Source organism: Aedes aegypti, chromosome 3 (assembly GCF_002204515.2).
Source record: "Aedes aegypti strain LVP_AGWG chromosome 3, AaegL5.0 Primary Assembly, whole genome shotgun sequence".
In the NCBI taxonomy this organism is placed as follows: domain Eukaryota; kingdom Metazoa; phylum Arthropoda; class Insecta; order Diptera; family Culicidae; genus Aedes; species Aedes aegypti.
Genome location: NC_035109.1, coordinates 353,618,230 through 353,643,106, shown reverse-complemented (window position 1 = coordinate 353,643,106; position 24,877 = coordinate 353,618,230). Strand labels below are relative to the sequence as shown.

General features: G+C 39.0%; 1 protein-coding gene across 2 annotated transcripts in view; it reads left to right on the top strand.

Annotated features, from left to right (window-relative positions):
• Positions 1–24,877, top strand: part of LOC5574699 (MOXD1 homolog 2) — a 383,444-nt gene that overhangs the window by 235,483 nt on the left and 123,084 nt on the right. For both annotated transcript variants that reach the window (XM_021855282.1, XM_021855283.1), the window contains exon 5: positions 16,530–16,709. In XM_021855282.1, coding sequence (XP_021710974.1) covers positions 16,530–16,709 — 180 coding nt within the window. The remainder of the gene's footprint in view (positions 1–16,529; positions 16,710–24,877) is intronic.

Below are 24,877 nucleotides of genomic sequence, written 5' to 3'. Positions count from 1 at the left end.
ACTTCAATTGACATCCGTCCCTGGTTTGTGTCTTAAACCATTACCCGATAATGAAATTACCTTTGCAAAACTTTACACAGATATTCTGAAACCCGCATTCAGCGTAGCGATGCGACTATAGCCTCCCAGGTGGCACTGTTGAACGCGTTCGTGGCTTCTATTATTATCACTATGCAGTATCGATTGCCTCTCCTCTTCTGCTTGAACGCTTTCTCCGCGTACGCAATGACTGGCCGAATAGCATCCACCGTCGAAGTCTTTTTACGGAATCCGTACTGCCTTTTCGGCAATCCGATCTCGCCTTCCATGTAGATCGTTAGCCTGCCGAGGATGACCTTCTCCAAAAGTTTGCCAAGAGTATCTAGCAAGCATATTGGTCTATATGAAGCAGGATCTCCTGGCGCTTTTTCCGGTTTTGGCAGTAACACCAGCTTCTGCACCTTCCATCTGTCTGGGAAGCAGCCTTTCGCTAGACACATCTGCAACGCTGTCCTGAATATGTCTAGGAACACCAAGATTGCTGCCCTTAGCGCAACATTAGGAATACCATCTGGTCCGGAAGCTTTGGCGGCCACGCGGTTGGAGCATGCATAGGAAAGAGACCGTTCACTATCGCCTTCAGTTTGTCGGAACACATTTCAGCTGGGGTAACTGGGCCCTTGGTCTTCGCCATCACTACTCGATAGGCGTTGCCCCAGGGATTTGCGTCAGCTTCCCGGTACAACTTCTTGTAGCAGTTCGTTTTGCTCGTCGATATTTCCCGTTTGAACGCGGCTCTGGCCAGTCGGTAGGTCACTTTACGCTCTTCCATGCTGGCTTCGGATCTAGCTCTCTGGACGCGACTTCTGGCTCTTAAGCAGGCTGCGCGAAGGGTGCTGAGTCTGTCATTCCACCAGTATGCAGGACGCCGTTGATTCATTGGCTCCAATTTTCTCGGCATAGTTGCGTCACACGCTTTCGCCAACGCTTTTGTAAGCTCTCCTGCATCCATGTTTGGAGCATTGCTTCCTGCTCGGAGTGCTTCAACGACGACGACTTCTGTTGTGATCTCGTTTAGTTATCTACATTCGATTACTGGGATAAGGCTCTCACATTTTCCTCGTTGCCCAGCGACTTCACGACGAGCTCACGGCAGGTGGAACTCTTGATCGATGGATCTATTTTGAGTTCTCACCAAGTTTTCACCCAACTCCTTCAGCTCTGGATCCTCCCTCACTCTCGTAAGAATCGCCGCGTGGGTTATCGTGTCACTTGCCTCAATGATAAGAGCATCGCCCTTGAACCTCTCACGAGGTGACCGTCGTTTTTCTTTCTTCTTCGGTTCCTTTCTTTTTTTATTTCTCTCCTTGGATTCTTCTCCTTTTGGCCTTTCACGGTGTGCCATTTACTGCCGTTGTTTTGCTCGCTGACGCACTCAGTGTCGCTTCTCTGCTTTTTGGGATCTTCCTGCACTCCTGGTGTATCCCTCGTTCTTTTCTCCGAGCGGGTGGTTGGATTGCTCCTAGGCGTCTCCTGTGAGCCGGCTGCTGCATTCACCTAGATCAATGCCTTTTCGACTTTTTCCGCTCTAATCCGCAATTCCTTCTGCCCACGTTCTGTGTCTTCGTTTGCTCCACTAGATTCTCTATGCAAATCGATTATTTACTCCATTCGATTGGGTGCCCCCTTCGGATCGCTATCTCTAATCGTTGTATATAGTCGCCTCTCGTGATCCCATGGTTGTCTATGCAAGCAGGGAGGCCAAACTAAGGTTGACACAATCCTTCATGGGGATTATGTTTAGAGCCAGATCGGCGTAACCGAGGGTAGTGACGAGTTTCGAACGTACACGAAGGCCTGTCAAGGTTTTTTTCAGGACGAAAGCAGTCTCCTCATAGTCCTATTCACCGTTCTATGCTGGTGTCACCCTTCCTTACTCAGGGAATAGTAGAGTATACTGCCAGCCCACGACTGTTAGTCGACGTATGCAATCCGTGTGCTGTCCGTTGTTCTGGGCTGTGACCAGGATCAGGATTTTACTGGCAATCATCCTGATGTCCCGGTTGGCTCTCCAAAAGGCTAAGGCACTTAGAAAGCAGTACCACGTCGCTTGATATGTGGTTTTTCGTGGAGATCCAACCTTGCCCACTGCTGAACCCCCGCCACATCCTAGGTAGACCATGCTTGAGCCCATGGTCAGACGGACAAGACGCTGGACCATCTCCCACTTCCTTCGGGAGGTGGTATTTCGTACGGCTGTATGGATGAAATTCACTTGGAAAAGGCAAGTATCCCAAGCTCCCATCTGGCACCTCTTCACCCTAGCTGATGCTAGAAAGATAACAGTGCCCAGGTTGCACTACCAGCCAAGCACGGAACCCTAAGCTGGCGGTCTTTGTCATCGTTAGTCCTGTGGAAGCGTGAGGTCAAGTCCCTACCAAGGATCAGAACAATGTTGAACGCTCCTTCCTGGTAGTCAACTCACCATTATGCAACGTAGGATTCCAGTGAAGATATAGGAATTTAAGGTGGGGCTCTTGAGATTAAAGTGTGGATCTCTAGTATTTCAGTGTAGATTCAGTGTAGATCTTTTGGTAACAGTGTAAATCTTAGGAATAAAGTAAGATTCCAGCCTGGTTTCTGGAATTTCAGTATGAATCGTTTGATAACTTTGGGGTTAAAGCAAAGATCTAGGGACGTCAGTGTAACTTCAAGGATTCCAGTGTAGATCCTGGAAGTTCAGTCTGGACCTGGATTTCCAGTGTGAATCTTGGGATCCCTATATAGGTCAAGTAGGGATCCTGGGATTTCGGTATAGACCCTGGGATTCCAGTGTAGATACTTGAATTATAGTGCGGATACTTCGTATCCAGAAGGGATCTTTGGATTGCAGTGTGGATACTGCGATTCCAGTATGGATTCTAGGAATTTATTGTGGATCCTAGGACTCCTGTGTGTATCCTGGGATTCCGGTGTGTATTTTTCAATTCCCGTTGTGGATTTTGGAATTCCAGTGTTATTTCTGACATTCTAGTGTGAATCCTGGGAATCTAGTGTTATTCACTGGATTGTAGTGTGGATCATGGGTTTTCAGTGTGGTTTCTTATATTTAATTATGGATCCTTGGATTTCAGTATAGATACTAGGCAACTACTGTGGATTCTGGGATTAGCATAGATCCTGGGATTCCAGTGAGGATCGTTGAATTCCATTGTGGATTTTGGTATTTTAGTGTGGATCTTTGGGTTCCATAGTGAATATTGGAATTTCAGGATCCTCGGGTTCCAATGCTATTCCTGGGATCCCAGTGTAGATTTTGGGTTCTATTTTTTCAGTGCGGTTTCTGAGATTCTGAGATACTGGGATCATAATGTGGATTCTGGCATTTCAGTGTAGATTCTGGGATTTCAGTGTGGATTGGTTCTGGGAATCGTGTATGGATTCTGTATGTGTGTATGCTGCGAGTCCAGTATGGATGCTGGGATTTCAATGTGTATCCTGATGTTTAGTTTGAATCATATGGTTTCAGTGTGGAACCTAGGATTCTATTGTAGATTGTGTTACAGCATTGCATCATTGCATTGATCCTAGGCTTCAATGTGGCTATTGGAAGGCCAGTGTGGTATACTAATTTTCAGTGTGGATCTTGGGACTCTCGAGTGGATCATAGTTTGTTAATGTGGTTCTTGGGATTCCAGTATGAATAGTGAGATTTCAGTGTGAATCCTGGTATTCTAGTTTAAATACTGGGATTGTAAAGTGGATCGTGAAGTTTCAGAATGGTTCCTCAAATTTAGGAGTTCGACTTCATCACGCCACAATAACGGTATAAAATTCATATATTTTATTTTAGAAAATAGCCCTAAACAATCAACATAAATCTATTTGACTCATCTCTTACGTGCCTTTTATTTAATTCGTTCTATTCCTACAACATAAAACTCAAATTTAAATGAAAACTATATAGCTGAAAAAAACATTTTCATTATATCATGCTTCGGTATATCACGGTACATTACTACCATAGTTAAAAATCATAGTAAAATATTTTTGCTGATAAAAGTCATGTTCATGTAGCATTTAAGCGTAGAATATGCAATATTGATTGTATTACTGTACGCCAAATGAGACCGACTACAAAAAAACTCCCGTAAATTTCAACATGTTTAGAGACTTATTGCCAAAACTCTTAGGAAGAAGAACCATTAAACAACAATATTTAGATGTTTGCGTCCAGAACAGATATAATTGGGACAAAGTAAACATTAAATTTTGATTTTGAAAATGAAAATAACGAGTAACAGGACAGGATTATACCATTTTTAAAATGTTTTTTTTTTCTAGAGAATTTCAATTTATTTTCTTGAAACAAGTATTTGTATTAATTATTGAATCAATATAGTAACAATTGAAAAAATATCTTTACTATAACATACAAGTCGTGTTACTCAAGTATTTAACTTATTGTTTTAAATACTAATGAGCAGATAAAATCTACAATTATAACTAAAACTCACTTGGGGTCTTCCTTAGCTTAAAGGTAAAGTTCGCGGCTATAAATCAAAACCATGCTGAAGGTGTCTAGGTTTAAAGTCTTATCCTCCCTAGGCATACAGAGAATCGTCGTACTTACAACCAGAGTTGGGAAAAGTTCTGAGATTCACACTACAGTAGGCAAGCGTAGCGAATCACAGTCACCGGAGCCAGTGAAACTCACGCGTATCGCTGCTGTAGGCAAATGGCTTGAAAATAGCAAAACACCCGTTGCTAAGGGCAACCCAAAACTACTGTAGAAAAATGTTCTATTTCCCGCATTTTCAGCCTTCAATGACACTCCTGATTTAGAAAATTCATGTACCCAACATAGGCTACTTGATGAGATTCACAATTTTTTGCAATTTCTTATCGTAATAGGCTGTTTTTCATCACGCCGATCTGTCATGAAACGGCCTACTTTCCTGCACTGAACTATGGAGTGCGGGAATAGTCATTACCTAACTGAAACCAGTGCTGTAATGATTCATTACGCAACGCTTTCTCATTACGCAACTGTTTTGAGTTGCGTAATGAATCATTACCCAACAATTTTTCAGAAATTGTAAAATAAAGGTGAATGCATGCTGATATAATTTATGATACCCTCAAGTGGTCTTCTACGAAATTGCAAAAAATGTTGTACGTAACTCGTTGCAGAACTCGATTTTTACAGCACTCGTCGTAATTATCCTACTCGGCAAGCCTCGTAGGATAAATTTACGACTCGTGCTGTAAAAATCATCATTCTGCAACTTGTTCCGTAAACTACTATTGAACTACTGTATTAAGAGAGCCACGTGATTTTCGCAAAAACTCAAGCCTACTACTATTACCATTCCCAGCACTGCTTACAACTTCTGAAAAATTGAACCTAAGTGTTATTTGGCTAAACGAATGTCTTGGTCAAAATAAAATTTCTTGTGTTTTGAAAATTTCTTGTGTTGTCAAAATAAAATTCCTTGTGTGGTGCATCACCTTTTCATGAAAAGAGTTTTAATTTGTGTTTAACCACAAACGAAAAATTTTAGGGTAAAACTAATATCCTGGTTTTTCTGAAGCTTTTCCGAAAAAAATGAACTCGGCTAAACGATTATCCACCACTGTAACTCCACGTTTTCTGCGAATGTTTGTCCTTGGTCCCGGTCCTCTGCTTGGCTGGCTTTGCCCCCGCAAGTGTTTCCGGTCGTGGCAGCAAGATTGTAAATATTTCCGACTTCTTTCAATTTAATTAGAAATTTTCTGTAATCCTTTCTTTCCGGTGCTGCCCGAGGGGTCTCTGCCATGGCTTTCACTTACTCATGTGTACATCTGGAAAACTATGTGTGTCAGGATCTAAATTGCTAGCAGGCATGCTCGCTCAGTACAGAAAGAGTCAAACTGAATTGACTGCATTTGTTCTATTGCCATTCCGCAAGAAGGAGGAAGTTTTCTCAGCCAGAATCCTTTTTTCTTACAGTTAGTAGTCCAATGGAGTTGCAGCCTTGTGCGGTGGTGACACAGGGAAAACCTTGTTAACTTGGAGTTTTCGAGAAAAAGCATATAATCTCGACGTGTGTTTGTATCGATGTAGCCAGGGAAGAGCGAAGGGGTCCGTTGCCCCTCTCTAGCTGCCCAAAATATAAATCAAAATCCACAAATTTACTACGAGGGATGAAATTTTGTTTCAAATTTTAAAAGCTTGTTTGCAGTTTTCGTAATTATAACAGAATACTCTTTTGAAAGTATTCGATTATATAACAGAATATTTGGAGTCTTGAGGTTTCTGCCTCCACTAACACCTAGTGAGATCTTTCATGAAAGAGGTTGTGCTACTTTTCCTGGATTCCAGATCGCATTGGTTTCATGTAGAAATCTCTCAATGAATTACAAATTGAAATATCCGTTACATAAATCAATAGGAAACTTCTAAGCACGTTAGTGCTAGTGTTTTGGAAAAGTTTCTTACGTTATTCTTGGAGAATTTCTTGAATAAATCTTTGAAGGGATTAAAGATAAGTAGTTGAAGTTCATGAAGTGAAATATTCTGAGGATATCGCAAGAGAATATTCATATGAATATGGCAAGGTTTTTGAAACATACAAATTCTTAAAGAACTTTATGAAAAATTTCTCTGTTTGAATTCCTCGAAAAAGTCATGACACTTTTTGTTCCTAGAAGAGTCTTTAGGTACTGAGTGCTTCGTGAAGCCCAAGCAGGACAGTTCGGTTTTGCGTCGTCCGATAGATTTAGCTCACGGTTTCGCGCGTGTTTTCGTCGCTGGAGTTTTTCTTTGTTTTTTCCTGTATTGGAGCGTCTTGCTGGGTAGTGCTTCGTGAAGCCCAAGCAGGACAGTTCGGTTTTGTGTCGTCCGATAGATTTAGCTCACGGTTTCACGTGTGTTTTCGTCGCTGGAGTTTTTTTTTTGTTTTTTCCTGTATTGGAGCATCTTGCTGGGTAGTGCTTCGTGAAGCCCAAGCAGCACAGTTTTTACATTCAGAAATGGAACAGTGAAAAGTGAAAAATGAAAAAGTGATTTGTTTGATTTGTGTCCTCAGTACTGTTGGTTTTTGGCTGCCCTAAGTTCACCGAACCGTCCAGAAGTGACAGGCAGCACATAAATTTAGAGAATCAATCCGGTGAGTTTGTTCCAGTATGATACATTTTCTTTTGTGAGCCTTCCGAATTGTTTTTGTCCGCGTCGTGGAACTTCTGATCGTTTCTTGAACGGAAAATGTTATTTTCGGAGTTTAATAATTATGTTCAGATTGCGCATTCTGTCCGGGTGGGTGTTACGCAACTAACAATCGGTTGTGGATGCTTTTTAACCGTTCGATGACCCTGGAGGGATCGATTCTGCTTTTCGTATAATTTTGAGCAGAAAAACCGACTGTGTTATCCTAGGGTGTTTAGTTCGAACGCGCTTCCTTTCGTTTTTCGATTATCTAAAAATACAGTACCACCCAGTACAGTTTTTCAATAGGCGTGATTTTTTTTACGCGTATCGTTATTTTATACAATCCGATGACCCTGGAGGGATCGGTTTTGCTTTTTACTGGTTATTGAGCAAAAATATTACTGCACAATCGACAAGCATTTCGCGAAATACTATTTATACTATAAATAATCTATTGTTTTCTCTTTTGATTGCCGGCATTCAAATGATTAATTTGAAAACGCTTAAACAACAAATATCTATGGTCTATCGCCAGCTTTCTAGGCGAATCCTGACAATATACCTTCCCCAACCTCCAACTCCGTAGCACTTATGAGGGTGTCGCTGAGTCGGTGGCCTCTCATTAAGTAAGTGCTACATCAACATTTCCTTCCCCTATCCCAAGTTACGGTAAAGATGGGCGTGGCCGGGAATGGCGATATTCATGCTTTTAGTATTCTTGTTTATGATTTGAACAAGGTATACTCCCCTGCCTTGTTCTTGAAAGTAGTCAGGATGAGATTATTAAAAAGAAACATGAATGTTGCTAGTATCCAATCTACGAAGTATACCGTAACTACGCTAACGCTAACGCTAACGCTAGAAGAGTCTTTAGGTACTCGCGAGGTATCTGAAAATTTTCCGGAAATTTCTCCTTTAAAGTCAAGATAAAATCCTGAGCAGTTCTGAACGGATTTCTTGGAAAAAATCCTTCGAAGAACTTTTGCAGGACATCAGCAGAAACCCCCTCATGGATATCCTCACTACTTCCTTGTTTATTAGTGCGGGAACGCAGTGTCGTTCGTGGTAGAGAACGTTTCGCCGACAAAGAGCCATATCCCCAAAAGTTTCCTACCGGTTGGAAGGCATTCTGTTCGATTTCAGTTTTCTTCGAGATACGGTTCCATGATAAACCAAAGGAGGTTTTTAGTTGAATAGAAAACCGGATAGACATCTGGTCGGCTTGCTGTTGCTCCTAGAGCTTGAGCTCGAGATTGATCGTCTGTCGAATTTTGAACGTTGGATTCGAATCGTAGCCCACAACTTCCCAGACAAGCTGGGGTTTAAAATGTAGACATGATGGAAAAGAGGAAAATAGGCAAAACTAGATAAGAACAGAAGTAGTTTATTGGAATCGTAAACAGCTATCAGTTCATCGGATTCGAGTGCAAAAAAGAGCTTTCCTCTGCTCAATGATCCGGCTCAATCGTCGTCGGCATCATCATCATCGTTATGCTGCTTGTCGTTTGGGTTAATTTGCATAAATGAAGATATGAACGTGCGGGAATCGATTTGGGGATATACAAGACAGGGGGATCAGGATTGATAGAAGGAAAAAAAACTCCGCTAGACGAAAGGATGCCAAACGGAAACGACACTTGGCAAGAGCCTCTATATGCGCTTGGAAACCATCCGACGATGACAATATTGATGATGATGGCATGATGAATGAAAACAGACGACTCATCCCTCCCCCACCGAATCCACCCAAATGTCAGACTTTTCTCATGAGCACGTAGATGTGTGATGTGAAGAAGTGAAAGTTTTTTCCGTGGATTTCTAAATCAATTCCGTTCCATTTATTCGAAATGAGAACGTGACAAAATCTGAAGCGAACTCTGACGAGCAAGTGTAGTGGAAGAGGAGTCAAGAAATCACAGCAGATACGATCCGACGATGGGAGTTTCTTTTTTGGAGTGTGTTGACGTAAACAACTTATTCGCATCGTTTGGTATATGGGAAAAGGTTATCCTTGGATACGTGCTCGATCGATTTCAGGGTGAGTGAACTTGGGAAATAGAGGTATCTAAGAAATCATTAAAATAAACTGTAACTAATCTTTGGGTATTACGTTCTGTCCTCGACTTTTTTGATAAGATTAAATTTTTATGAGCCGAAATCACAAGCTATGCTCAGTCAAGTATACAATACAATTAAACAAAACCAGCATTGTACATCTTGTCACGAGGAGGGACTATAATATTCCTATGGGGCCCTAAACTCCCCTTACTTGCCTCCTCACTAGTTACGCCAATGTAGACTACTAAACCTTCCTAATACATCAAGAAAAAGTTACACATTATGCATTAAGGATCAAACATGGTCTTCTTCTTATTTATGTCTCTAAGTCCCAATTGGGACAGAAATTACGTCTCAGATTAGTGTTCTTATGAGGACTTCCATTGTTAATAAGGTGAAGATGAATCTAAGCTAAACCTCAAATTTTCAAGAGCCCAAATCTGGAGAACCAAATATCCATTTGAGCTGAAAATTTAATCGATTGGTCACTAGCTGGTGGTGAACGATCGATTAAGTTTTCAGCTCAAACGAGTGTTTGGTTTTCTAGATTAGTGCTCTTGAAAATTTGAAGTTTGGCTTCGATTCATCTTCACTTTAACTGAGAGATTTCTTTGCCGATTGACCATTTTAGCATGTGTGGTAAGTACGAAGATACTTTAAACCCAGTGAAATCTAAGTTTCCTTTGCGAAAATATTCTCGTCTGGTGGGATTCAAATCAACGACCTTCAGCTTGGTCTTACTAAATAGCTACGCGTTTACTGCTACGGCTATCTGTGCCCCTAAAATGGCAAATGACTTTGAAATGCGCTAACATCTTTTTCTGAACCGATGCTCATTACTTTACCTTTCTACGAAAAATAAGAAAACTAAGAATGGAACTCTGGGCACTTGTTATATCCTTAGCCATACTGGACACACCTGTTGTCTGGAAACTTTTCAAACGTAACTGGGTGCCATATTAAAAATGTCATATACATACAAGGTATGACTGCTCAAGTTTTCACTGCTCAATTAGATATCCAGGACTGGTTTCAATTCAGCCAAACAAGGACAATTTGATTACAAAACTCAAAGATATCATTCGATGGATGATTTTGTATCCAGTTCTTTTAAAATTGTCAACTCATGAGAACTTTTGATTGCTATCGAATTCTTGGAACAGGTTGCGATAGTGCTTCAGAAAAAAACTTCTGAAAATCACTAAGGAACTCGAAAAGGAATTTCACTAGAAGTTCCATATGATAGGAATTCAACAAGAGATTCATACAGCAGCATTTCCGGGAATACCACCAGGCGCTTCTTTAGGAATATTTCTATCAAGGTTTCCTCCAGGGGGATTTCTCCATAAATTTCATTATAGATTGCTCTGCTCCAAGAATTTCACCTGAGATTTCTCCTGAAATTCGAACAGGGAATCACATAGGAATTCTTCCTCCTTAACTTTTTCAAAAGTTTATCGTTTTCAAGGTTCACTTCAAAACTCCTGAGGTTCGTAAAGGATTCTACCAGAGAATTTCCCATGCATTACTTAAGAATTCATCCAGATATTTCAACAGGGATTCTTCTAGTGATGCTAGATTGTACTTGTATAGTCCAATTGAAGTTTGAAGTATTCCTCTACGAATCCCACCATTCTACCCAACAGAACTTCCCCAATATATACTTCCTGGGACCCAACCAGGGATTTCTCTTGAAATGTTTGGAATGACATGGCTGCATAAATTCTGAAAAAGGATTTCTTCCAGTAAATGTTCAAGGCATTCCTCAGAAAAAGCACCAGATATTCCTTCAGGGATTCATGAAGGATTTTGGAGAAATGTTTTTTGCTTTTTCTCTGAAGATCATTTAGAATTTTCACTTTGGATTACGCAAGGACTTCAAGCTTCCAGGAATTTCTTCTTCCGTCCAGAAATTCCTCACAAGATTCCTTAATTTCACATAAGAAGCACAGATTGCCTCGGAGATTTCATTAATAATTCTTTATAAGTTTGTCTAAGAATTCCTCCAGAGATTTCTCCGGGGATTCTGCAAGAAATTCCTTGAAAACTCAACATCTTTCAAAATGATGTCCCTTAAACATCGGTTCAATCAGATATCACTAATGGCATCATCTACTTGCCTTGTATAAGTTCAGTAGCGTTTGAAGTGAAAATTTCTTGATGCCATTTTTTGATGAATGTGTCATGCCTGCATTGGTAGCAAAGCTCAAAGCTTTGAGTCTACACTTTTCCAGTAGAGAAGCTCGGTAGAATACAGGACGCTCCGATGCTTACTGACTCTGAAACTGCTTGCTCAATTTCCGACACCTAATAAAAAATTAAATCTTGTCGCTCCCTTGCGACGCCTATCCACCTATTCATTTCCATCATTTGCAAAAATCTTCTATAGACTCACTTTACCTTCGAGTCGCATGATCGCTGAAGCCATAACAAAAATAATATATAACAATCAGAAGGTATCGACTTCTCCTATGACTGTTGATAAATTAATCCAAAACTCTTCTCTGGATTTCATTTTTCAATTGGTTGAACTGAAAAAAATCGAACATACACATAACTTAAATTGCTCTGAGCTAATACCTCGATTGTTAAAAGACAAGTCAGAGATGTTTACTAATAGCCCGATGGCACCAAGGTGTTCAAGTAAAATAAATTAGTTTGTCTATTTTTAAAAAATGCAAAAAAAATCCCTGATGTATGAAATGTTTTGTGTTTGCATCTGTTCATTTCAAATCATCCATTACACCAAACGAACTTTATGCCAAACGGCCTTATGCTAAACGAGTTTGTGCCAAACGGGGTACAATCGACTGAATCCAGTTTCTCAATTTTCGAAATGCGATAACAAGCATAGACATTGAGTTGTCCGAAGCAAAGAGCTTTCATAGCAGCCTAACTATCTGACAAACTTCTTTACAAATAGCCACTCTTCATGTGAAGAGTGTTGTGTGGAAAATTTCTTATAAGGAACGTGACAAGTAACTGTGAGATCACTTGGAGCAAGGACAATTGTGTCCCAAAGTGGAAACATCCAAATCTCTAGGAATTAGTTTAGGGTATAAAAAATTCAAAGTCTGCGAATTTGTATTCAAGTGTTCAAAGCGATGGTTGATTTATTATCTGATACATGTCAATTCGTCAACTGGGTCCTTAAAGATAGCAAGATAGAAGAATCTCTTACGAAAGTAAGGTGCTTGAATGAACGGCATTTGAACTGTAGCATTTTGCATAGGTCTATAAATTGTTAAATATTGCTGTTCTTTTATGCTGAAATTGGTCTGAGCTATCCTCACCGTAGCCATTAACCAAACTAGGCAGGATTAAGCTTTTTACAATCTCAGCACACAAAAAAACCAGCAGCGAAAAAAAAAACAGATCGGAATCTCTTAATAGTCGCCAAAGGCGAAAAGCACAGAATACACTGCGATACCATAAAGGTGAAAATTTAAACTAAATTTCAACATCTTTACCTACCTTGATACCTTGATGGCTACAACGTAGCGTCACGCCATTGCCGGGCGTATTGTAGAGCTCCATCTTCGTCGGTGTTGGGCAAAACTTCTCCAATTGCCCCAAACGTTTAGGGTCGCCAGGTCCTCTTCCACTGCATAGAGCCAGCGTATTTGTTGTCTTCCCCGAAGCCGCTGACCTCTGCCCGGTTCCCTGCTGAAAATTATTTTCGCAATTCTTTCTTCCGACTTTCGCACTAAGTGACCAGCCCACTGAAGTCTGCCATATTTTACACGCTTGATAGTATTCGCATCTTTGTACACTTGATACAACCCGTGATTCATGCATCTGCACCATTTTCGAATTTTCCACCTTTTTCAACATCTTTATAGTTCCAAATCACATCACACCCGGACTACATGGTGGATGATATCGTTCGATCGATGAGTTTCCTCGCATAAAATGCTATTTTCTGAGTTCATTTGTACATTTCGTTTCGTCCCGTATACTTGTACAAAGTAGGTCGGATCAATCCGTAGCAGCTGTCAAATCAATTTGTTATGATAAATTAAGTCGCATAAGAGTACAGACAAGTTCGTAAGAAAATTTACACACTCGCATTGCATGTTACTTTTCATCATATAAAATATGCACGTATATCGCCTCCACTTTTGTACGTGTAGGGCCTTTTCGCAACATCTTATACGTGAAACTTTGCGCATATAAGCATCGCATAACGCAAAAGGTGATTTCGTTATACGTACATTCTGGTTGTCTGGGGAAGAATCATAATCAGCTCAAAGACACATAAAGTCGCCTGCACCATAGCTCCGGGTAGCACAAAAAGAACACGATACTGTGGAGGGCGCCCTGGTACTTTACAAGCTCCGTTCACAGTTAGGTTTCATTTACACTCCCCCTAACCATTCATTCTTTGGCACGGTAAGCTTGAACCCGCGTGATTTACGAGTCACCTGTGAGGTGAACTTTTTCTCCTTCTTTTTTAAATTTTTCTCTCAACATAGTCTTCAGAATAACTCTTGGAATTCCTGAAAAAACTCCTCCAAATATTTCATCAGGAACTCCTAAGGTGCTCCTTCACAAACCTATTCCTCCGGTAAAAGTAATAATTCATGACGGGATTGCCAATTCCTACTACCAGTAATTGCTTCTGCAATTCCTTTAGGGATTACTTCAAGATTTCCTCCAGAATTTCGCCTAAGAATACCTTCAGAGATGGCTCCAAAAAAATTCCACCTGCCATCAATTAAAGAGTTCCTTAAATGAAACGTTCAAAAATTCATGTAGGGATTAGAACAACTCCAGGAATTCCATGATCAGTACCCATAACATGTCTCTCTAATATTGGTTCAATTAGGTCTCAGGGAAGGCACCAGCATCATTTCTCGTGTCAGTTCAGTTGCATTAAGCCTAAAAGTTTGATTGTTTCCACTTTAACTAAAATTGCATTTCAACATGTGTTTAACTTCGTTTAACATCGAAGCTGATTATTATTAATTCCATATCTTTTCACCTTCTTCCATCGCTACCCGAGGAGGAACAAATAACTCCCCAATAACTTATGCATACCACATTTTGGTATCATACCAAAAATAGGTATTGTTCAGGTGTCAATACCTCAATTTGGTATTATTATGGTATTGAAAAAAATCTTCAAAACAATTAAAAATACTTCATTGAGGTATTGAACAGCTATTGAGGTCTGCTGGAGATATTGAACTAAAAATTTCACTTTTATATGAAAATCCATCAAGTTTTATTGAGGTATTACAATACCTGATTTAGTTATCAGTTTGGTGTTCGTAGAATATGCTTGAGATATTATGTGAGGTATTTTACCTCTTATGCAGGGCTCATTCATACCTTATTCAGGTTGTTAGTATTGGAAATTATCTGGTATGGAATACCTTAGTTTGGTATTCAGAAGTTATTTTCTTCTGCTCGGGTTATGTTGCAAATAGTCACTCTTTTCTGCGCTTCGTAAGGTTAAGGCCCTAAATAATTACTCAAGATATTTCTTCTGGTAGTCTCAGGAAGAATTTCAAAAAACTCTCCAGAAATTCCTCATGCATTTCATTCATTTATTCATCTTGTGATTCCTTCAGTATTTCGTATTTGATTACTCAAGAGATATTTTCAGAAATTTCTTCACTGATTCCTCTGAGATTTCTTCCAGAGATTGTTTAATGAATTCTACTGACAATTCTTCCAGTAATTACTCTAGGAAAGCTTTTTTAAGTTAAACCAGCAGAGATTCTTCCTGAAATTTTATACAGTGATAGGGAGCCGGATCCTATTCTTGGCACTTTTGATTCACTTCTACAGTGGAGGTTTTTGAAAGCTACAAAGCTCTTATTTGGTCCCGATATGCGTTGTACCGAATCGCTTCTTATTGCAAAGTTTCACGACTTGTGTCAATATTTCTTCAATCTGCTAGGAATTTCTACAGGGGTTCATTTAACCCTTAAAAGGGCTGAACATTATTGAGTAAAGTTTGTGGAGATTGGATTTCACCGCCGTGCGTTTTGACGTGCTAAGGACTTTGGGTTCGATGCCTGCTTCAGTCTTGAGAACTTTTCGTTAGGAACTATTTTGATTGTGTCGCAACGCGTTGCACGATGGGTCATTAATTAGTGTAGTCTAGCATTAAGATGATGGCTTCTGAAACTGTTAGTTTTCAATATCAATTGTAGGTAGCGTTTGGAGTACTGTCTTCTGTAGCTGATGAAACATGTTAGATGTATGTGTCCGACTTACCTGCAATGAAGAAAAAAGAAATGATTCAACACCGGTGTCATGTCTTCGATAAAGATACACCTTCGACTTATTATTCCCATGTCACGCTGTTTGGTCTCAATTCCTTATTATCTCACTTAAATAAAATTCTTGTCATTCAATTTCCGGCGGAATGTTTTACATTTACCACCATTTTTCCCCGGAGAATGTATAAGTTCTTCTTGATTTCCCCGAGCATGCTTGAGTATGTCGAAGCAGAACACGAGAAGCCACCAGTCAGTAGTGCGATAACAAGTTGCAGAAATTTTTCTTCGGATGCAATCCGATGATGCTGGGACCGACCGCAAGGATCGAAGCCGAGAAAATTTATTTATAATGTGTATAAATTTGATAGTGACAGAGACGGAATGGATGTGTATACTTCCAATTTCCGCCGTCATTACAGTGATATATGATGCTCCGGGTGCCATGCTTTCGCTTTTTTCCACCTCCTGTCCTCGGTGCTCCTTTGGGGAAGGTATCAAAGAGTTGGAGCCGATGTTTGAGCTGGGTGTGCTTACTTACCTATATAGAAACCAACCTCATGACGTTTGCAATGAATGGCGATAACGCGGGGGAGGAAATTGACGGGCGAGTGTCGAAGATAAAAATGGCGCTCGAGATACGGATGTTGGAATGTGCTTTGCCCCAAGAGTGACTGTTTGTGTGAGTTGGTTCTGTAAGAAGTGAATATTTTTTCCCCGGCTGCCGCTTGTAGAGAGGAAATATCCAGAGACCACTGGAGAAAGAAAAATGATCGTAGATTTGTGTGCCGTGAGTGGCTTCTGGTTACCGACGAAGTGAGCAAAAACCGTCAAAGGAAAAGATAAGAAAGTTGTAAAAATTTCATTTCCTTTCTCGGAAGAGAAGAAACCGTGGAGTGCTTCTGTGGTTTGGAAGGCAACGGTTGCGGTTTAAATTGATTTGAGATTATCGTGAAGAGTGTAATTTGGTTGAAAACGATTCCATCGATCTAGCGGATACTTATAATGATAAAAAATATCCATCTCCTCCTTCAAATTTACTTAAACGTGTTTCAATTGCTTTCTCCTTACAGTACGAACCGGTATTTGATTCATCGACCAGCGTGCTTTTCCTAAATCACATGATCCTGTACGAGTGCCAAGGACTTTCTAATGAGCTCGAAATGTTATCCAGGCGGCATGGACAACCCTGTTTCCAGATAAAGGCAACGCACTGCAACACCGTCGTAGCCAACTGGGCACGTGGATCTGACGTAAGTTTCAAACCACTGAACACAGAAAGCGAAATCAAAGGTGACAAAAGTAACACGTAATTGCCAACGCTAATTAACTTGCATTTCATGCGAATAAAAAAGGTACCGCCCCAGAACGCAACGGTTTCCATTTCACGTGTTTTCCAACTAGGACCAGCGCCTGGAAAGCAGAAAAACTTGAAAGACTTTTTCGCTTCAGGACCCAAGACCGATGTTTACGCAACAGCCGCAGCGTGACGGAACTTGAAGCCTTCCTCCATGATACGACGGTTATAAAAATGTTCCTCGCAACGGGTTTTGTCCAAAAGTGGCACTCTTGAAAATTCATGCTACTGAAATATTACATCATCATCTTGGGCTATAACTGGCAACAAGTTGAGTCGGTTGGATTTCAACGTGGGACTCGGACGCATAGATTCAGAGATGAAAGTGCACTGATAAAAATCCACACGCTCGATCTGTGTGTTTAAAATTATGGATCGATTCATGAACGTCCATATCGATTTGCTATGATTTTCTTGCAAACTTCGTGTATGTTACACATTAAATTCCTGTGTTTTGCTTCATGGATTGATTCATCAACCGACAACAGGGATTCCATATTTTTTCCACATAAGTTCCCGAAGCTTTCTCTTCAGATTCGTATGTGTCAACCTATGGACGCATAGATCATCACTCCAACACGGATTCAGTGTGTTTTGCCTATGGTTACCTTGTGTCATAATCATCATGTTCAAGTTGGTCGATTCATTGATTTGCGCAATGAGATTGTTATGATGAAATCCATGAGCTATGCTATCGATTTCCATGTTCAAAGCTTCTAAATTGTTTGTGATCAACCCATGGGATGCATAGTGAACTGAATTGCGGTTGGACCTCGTGTCGAACGACAGTCATAATCATGATTCCAAAGAGAAGAAGCAAATTTTGAAGCTGAAAGTGTTAGATGAAAATTTGTGAATTCGATGTCGAACGACAGTCATAATCATGATTCCAAAGAGAAGAAGCAAATTTTGAAGCTGAAAGTGTTAGATGAAAATTTGTGAATTCGATTTTTCTTTTATTAGTGAAGTTGACCGATGTACGAGAGTTCTACCTTTCTATAAGAAAACATTGATTATAAAGTATAGTTTAGTAGAAAAATCGGATTCCACTATCAGATTTTCCTGGCTTTCAGTTTCGAAAAAAATGGAATATGCTTATCCCTGGCTTCCCAAAGTATGGATTTGCGGCGCCCCGCTTGTTGCTGGCTCACGGGTTTGAAAAAAAAAATGTAGAGAGCTTGCGACAAGCAGAGGAGCCACGGATCCATATTTTGGGGAGCAAAAGTTTTTCTACCAAATTTCTTCTTTCAGTCCCTTGACATTTATGTTCTATCACACATGACTATCTAAAGCTACTACATTTCGAATTCAATAAGCAAATCAGTTGGTTTTCATGATTTAATTTTTGGAAATTCATGTTTGTTTCACATGACAACCTAATGTTGATACACATGTTATGATACCGTGAAATCAATGATGAAATCCATATGGCTACCACACTCAAATCATGTGGTTTTCCTCATTGCGCAAATCTATAAGTAAAACACACGACCTTGACGTGTAGATTTTTCTCAGTGTGGTGCTTTTTCTTTATGAATTACGTTCATGTCGCAAAGTTGATTGAAAAGCGGCAAATTACACTGAAACCTCTACTTACCTAATGGGTCAGGGGTACGTAAATATAATTCTAAGTAAATGAAGCTCTCACCTTCCATATTCACTTTGTATGAAGTACCTAAAATTGATATCGGATATACTTAACATCTAGGGGTGCGGACTCGAACATTTCGGTTGTTCAAATAAGCGTTAGCGTTAGCGTTAGCGTTAGCGTTAGCGTTAGCGTAGTTACGGTATACTTCGTAGATTGGATGCTAGCAACATTCATGTTTCTTTTTAATAATCTCATCCTGACTGCTTTCAGGAACAAGGCAGGGGAGTATACCTTGTTCTAATCATAAACAAGAATATTAAACGCATGAATATTGCTATTCCCGGCCACGCCCATCTTTACCGTAACTTAGGATAGGGGAAGGATATGTTGATGTAGCACTTACTTAATGAGAGGCCACCGACTCAGCGACGCCCTCATAAGTGCTACGGAGTTGGGGGTTGGGAGGGGTATAAGGTTACGTCAGGATTCGCTTGAAAAGCTAGCGATGGACCCAGAGCAATTGTGATTAGGTGGTAATTATTTAGTCTTTTGAATTCCGGCAATCAAAAGAGAAAGCAACAGTTTATTTATTGTATAAATAGTATTTAGAGTAATGATTTTTGATTGTGCGGTAATATTTTTTTGCTCAATAGCCAGTAAAGAACAAAACCGAGCCCTCCAGGGTCATCGTCTGTAAAAAAATGATAATAATGCGCGTAAAACACAAACAAAGCTGACCGTAAAAAAATACCAATAAAAAAAGGACCGATGGTACAGTTTCTAGGATAATCGAAAAAAGGAAGGAAGCGCGTTTGAACTAAACAGTGAGGACAACACAATATGTTTTTCTGCTCAGAATTATACAAAAAGCAGAATCGATCCCTCCAGGGTCATCGAACGGTTCAAAAAGCACTCACAATCCATTGTAAGCTGCGTAACACCCGCCCGAACAGAACACGCGAATCGAACAAAAATATATACCGTCAAACGGGGCTTCTTTTGACATTATTTCCACATTTTTCAACTTTGAGGATTTGTAGCTCTGTGAATTATAGATAGATTTCGATAACTCTTGCGCATATTTAAGTTGTATTTGTAAGTAACCAATGTGCAAAATATGAGGCAAATCCATCAATAAACAAAAAAGTTGCTTGAATAGCGAAAAAAATGTGTCCTTCGAGACAAAAAAGGGGCTACTTTGGACACTTTTTGAAATTAATACGTTTTGATAGTAAAATGATTTTTCATCATACATTTCAAACTGATACTATTGATTATCGTTCATTGTAATGTTTTCGAATGTTTTTCAATGATATACATAATTTAGAAAATTGTAAAGCTTGAAAAAACTACACATACCTATACAATACTTTTCACAAAAACATGCTATTCATAATTTTTAGTTTGCATGATGATATGTTTACTTCCTTTTAAATGTCAGCTGATAAATATCGACTTATGCTTGATTGTTCAAGTTGATGCAAACGAATTGTGTAACTATCAAGTACTGCGATGAATAAATAACTTTGTACAGAAATATTCGTTCTGATTCTTAATGTTATATGAACTATATGTAGAAGAATCTAATTAATTCCTGTAACTGAAAGTAGCTTTTATTCCAAATACAATCCATGAAGTATCAGAATAATGATTCACAAGATCATAAACAATAAAAGTTTGCTTTTGTTAGATGCATTTTGGCTCTTAATAGTTTTGAGATGGCGTAAGAGTAGTTTTTTTTAGCAGTTGAAGGATACCATTGCTTTGTATAGCAGATTCATGTAAAATATGACTGAATAATATTTTTTAAGGATTATGTTGTGAGATTACTGTTTATACGAGTTGAAATATATATGTTTTACAATTATTTACTTTTCTTAATCCTTTGTTTATTTTTTATTGTGTTGTAAAATATAGAGACCAACACTTTGTAATTAAATATGAGTCGTAAAATTAAGACATTTGATCATTTATTTTTCTTAAAACCAACTTTCAACATAAATTTATCACAAATTTCTTTGAATCATGACGATTTGATAGTTTTGTGATGTTCCCAACAACTTTCCACGATATGTGGAAAATTCATACAATGTTTACATAGCAAATGTTTAGTAGCTTGTGAATATTTGTTTGGACTTTTTTGATATATTATCTTGTTTATCCTGTTATTGTTGATGTTGTTCCAAAAAGTATTCATGCCTGATTGTTGAACATAAATTGGTTAATAAAAGTGCTGAAGACACAAAATGGCTCAGATTAATATTTATGCTGGAAATAAATCCAAATCGTGAGTGTCCAAAGTAGCCCCCGGAATCAAAAGACGGGGCTGACGGTAACTCCGAAAAAATATTTTTCGTTCAAGAATCGACCGGAGTTCCACAACGCACAAATAATACGGTCCCTAAAACTTACAAAAAAAAAAGTATCAAACTGGAACAAACTCACCGGATTGGTTCTCTGAAATCCTGTGTTGCATGTAAATTCCGGACGGTTCGTTGCAAAGCATGAGACAGCCAAAAACCATTTGATTCACAATACCTAAAACACGAGTCAACGAAATCACTTCCATTCTTCAATTTTTCCACTATCACTTTTTCACTTTTTGAACATAACAATTGTTTTCTAATATTATTAGATATTAAAACCGGAAAGATTTGTTTTTTTTTTTTAATTTGACAGCAGTAAAAACATGTTCGCGTCCGATTTGAAGCACGGCACGCTTCGATCTCTCGAACATTTCGGTTGTTCAAATTGAACACAAACTTTTCCACGAGTGCTAACCGTTGTTTGTTTGATTGTCTCGCAGGAAACCACAGTAAAAGTTCACCCTTAAAATACTTCTCACCAATCTCCATCATTTCGGTGTAGGCAATTAACCCAATAAATATACTAAATCAGAAAGTTGCTAGCCGTATGTAAGTTAGAAATATATTTCAGAAAAATTGTAAAATTCTCATGCATAATTTAGACTAATTACAACTTTTCTTAACAGTTGGTGGTCTTTGTGTTATATAAATTGTATAACATTTTTTAGAGTGGCTAAATCATGACCACACATTTCTAGGCACACTCAGATCATTTTTACGAAAATTTAAGATTGACAGCAGCCTGGCTGCTTATTGATTTCCATTTCGCATCCCCCAGCTTAACATAAGACTTCACTATGTTTGCCATCTATTGTACATGAGGTGAGATGACGCAAATTTGATGTTTAGTTTTCGAGACAAACTTTAAAAAAAGACCTATAGTGAAATAATAAGTTTACCCAGGTTACCACGAAGCTATATAAACGTACATTATTTTTGCCATATAGATTCTGCTTTAAATTAACCTTTACGTTACCGGCCTCCGACAAGGCATTTTCAAACAGCTGCCATTTCGTCAATTTCCATTCGATTGTTTTGAAACTACCCTCTGTTTACTCTAAAAAGGTTTCAGTCATTTGTCACAAATGGACAATTCTGTATTCGGAACCATGCGGGAGATATTCCGGGTTGTACTCGGGTCACGAGGGTGCCAAATTCTGGAAATGTGATTTTTTTTTATTTATTTCAGCTACAACACTAAAGTTTTTATGTAAACCGTGGTCGATTGCCATCATTTCAACATAGTTTGAATAAGTGGACCGTTCCGGAACATCGTAGACGGTTCCACCAGCACCAGTTGGGGACATTTCCGTTTCATGTGCAAAACATACCGTGCGACATATCAATCTTCATGAATTCGGGGGAACATGTCAATAAAGGAAGAATAAACTAAATTTCAATACAATTGGCTACTCCAGAGCACCTGATACAGGTTCCGCCAGACACTCTTTGAGGACATTTCCGTTATTTGTCGGAAACATACCGTGCGACTATCAATCTTCGTGAATTCGAGAGAACTTGTCAATAGAAGAAGAAAAAGCTCGGTACGAATAGATATGGCCACTCCAGATCTCCAGGCACAGGTTCCACGAGCGCTTCTTGGGGAACATTTCCATTTTATGTCCAAAAACATACCGTGCGACTTCTCAATCTTAATGAATTTTAAATAACTTGACAATAAATGAAAAATAACACGATAATAAAAGATTTGGCCAGTCCAGAGCTTCTGGCACAGGTTCCATAATTGCTTCTTTGGGGATATTTCTGCTTCTGTCTCAATCTTTGTGAATTGTAAAAAAACATGTCAATAAAAGAAGAATCAACTTATTAACATGTGATGTGGCCACTCCATAGCTCCAGGCACAGGTTCCACCCTAAGACAAGACCGGACAGGTCAAAGTACAGAAATGAAACCAATTGCCTGTCAAAAAAGACCACTTCTCATTGGTCGTTTTGGCAAAGGCCTACTTTCACATCGTTGAGTTTGATTGCAACAGGGCACTTTGTTGCTAGTTCGGCCGTGTTGCTAGTTCATTGGTTAGAGTTTTCATCGAAAATTTGGAAATTTTCAATAACATCTTTTTGTTTCAAATCTATTCATATTCGATGCTAGGTTCAAAGCATGTGCTCCTTCAATGTTAAAATACATAAAAATGCCTAATTGAGACCAATATAATGAAAATTGTGTCAATTCTCTCTAAATTATCGTCGGTCTTGAATTAAAACCTGATTTGTTTTTTAATATAGCATCCTTAATGCACTAAATGAATGAATCGCACAAGAAACAATCAAATTATGAGCCTTTATATTTGAATATGTTCACAAGATTTGCTTCAAAAGAATACTGGTAACAACACTGGCTTTTGTATCGTCAAGCTTAACGACTGAAACACAACGGGGCAGTCTTAGTTGAGCTGTCACGTACTGTCCTAGGTTCCACCATGGCCTCCTTGGAGATATTTCTGTTTTATATCCATAACAAACCGTGTGACATGTCAATCTTCGTGAATTCGAAAGAACATGTCAATTCATGAAGTATGAACTAGGTATCAACTAATTAGGTCCTCCTAAGCACCTGGTACTGGTTCCGCCAAGGCCTCTTTGGCGACATTTCAGTTTTATGTCCAAAACGTATTGTGCAACGTTTCAATCTACATAAATTCGACAGAATATGTCAATTAATGAGGAATAGACCCTGTGTTTCCACTCCTGAGCATCATGTACAGGTTCCAGAAAGGCCTATTTTATGACATTACCGTTAGGAAATGATATGTCAATAAATGAAGAATGACCTCGCTCCTAACAGATCTGGCTACTTCAGAGCACAAGGAATAGGTTTCGCCGAAAACCTTTTTTGAAAATTTTCCGTTATTTTAACAAAACATGATGTGCCACGGGTAAAGCATAATGAAAATGATGAAAAGTATTCAAATAAATCTAGAATAAAATACGTACAAACTGATGTGGCTCCTCATCACTGATGCAGTCTTAGGCAGGATCTTTCTGAACAGATATTTTCCACGATTTTTAGAAAATCTGTTATGCAGATCTTCATGAATATGCCAGGAATGCACTGTGCAACTAGTTAAAACTCAGAAGAAAGCTGAGAAGAAAACTAACATGGAATCCTCCAGAACTTTGTTTCGAACATCATCAGAAATCCAACAAGAATCCTAAAAGGGTTTTGGCTAGAATGTTACCATGAATCTTTTGTAAACTTCGAAGAAAATTTTCCATTAATTACTCAGGGTTCTCAATAAATTTTTTGATAAAAACTTAAATAAAATTCGCTTTGGAACTTCTCATGAATGCACCATAACAGTTGTCTTATGATTTATGGAATCCCTTTGGCTTACTGACCTTTGGCATATTCACTGCCAATAACTGTTTGAACAGTATAAAAAACAACCTATTGCCCATTTAAAGAACAGTAAATTTGATCAAACGTCGGTTCCGTCAATCGTACCGCTTATTCATGAATGAAGGAATTCCATGTGCAACATAATACAAAATTTTGCTTAGTATATGTTGAGGATTTGATCAGAAATTGAACAATAATCTAGCCATCAATTATCAAATTTGGAGTCCATTCGAGATTTTTTCTATTATCCGCAAAGGATAATCTATAGGAAAATCCTTGTGTTCGGTCCATCGATTGCGTCGCTTGCCCCTACGGGGGGAGCGATGCAATAGAAATCAGACGTGTCCGGTTCGCGCAGTGCGAAGGAAAAGTAGTGTAATCCAGTCAAAAATGTTTGGTCCATCGATTGTATTGCTTGCTCCAGCTGGAGCGAGCGATGGGAACGGAAACACCCACTAACCCAATGCACATTGGTCCACGTAGCAAAATTAAGTGGAATAAATTAACAACTTATCCCTTAATTTTACTTAGAAAACAGATTTTTTCAACTTCTTGAGATTCTAATTCAAAAACAGTCGAACATTTTGTAATACATTCATAAATAATGAATCATTCTTAGCATGAACAAGAAGTGTTTTCTATTGAAATTAAGGGATAGTTCAAAACACATTAATCTGAGAAAATCGAAAATCACCATCACCAAAGTTTCTTAAAATATACTTTAAGATATGCTTATTCATGTAGCA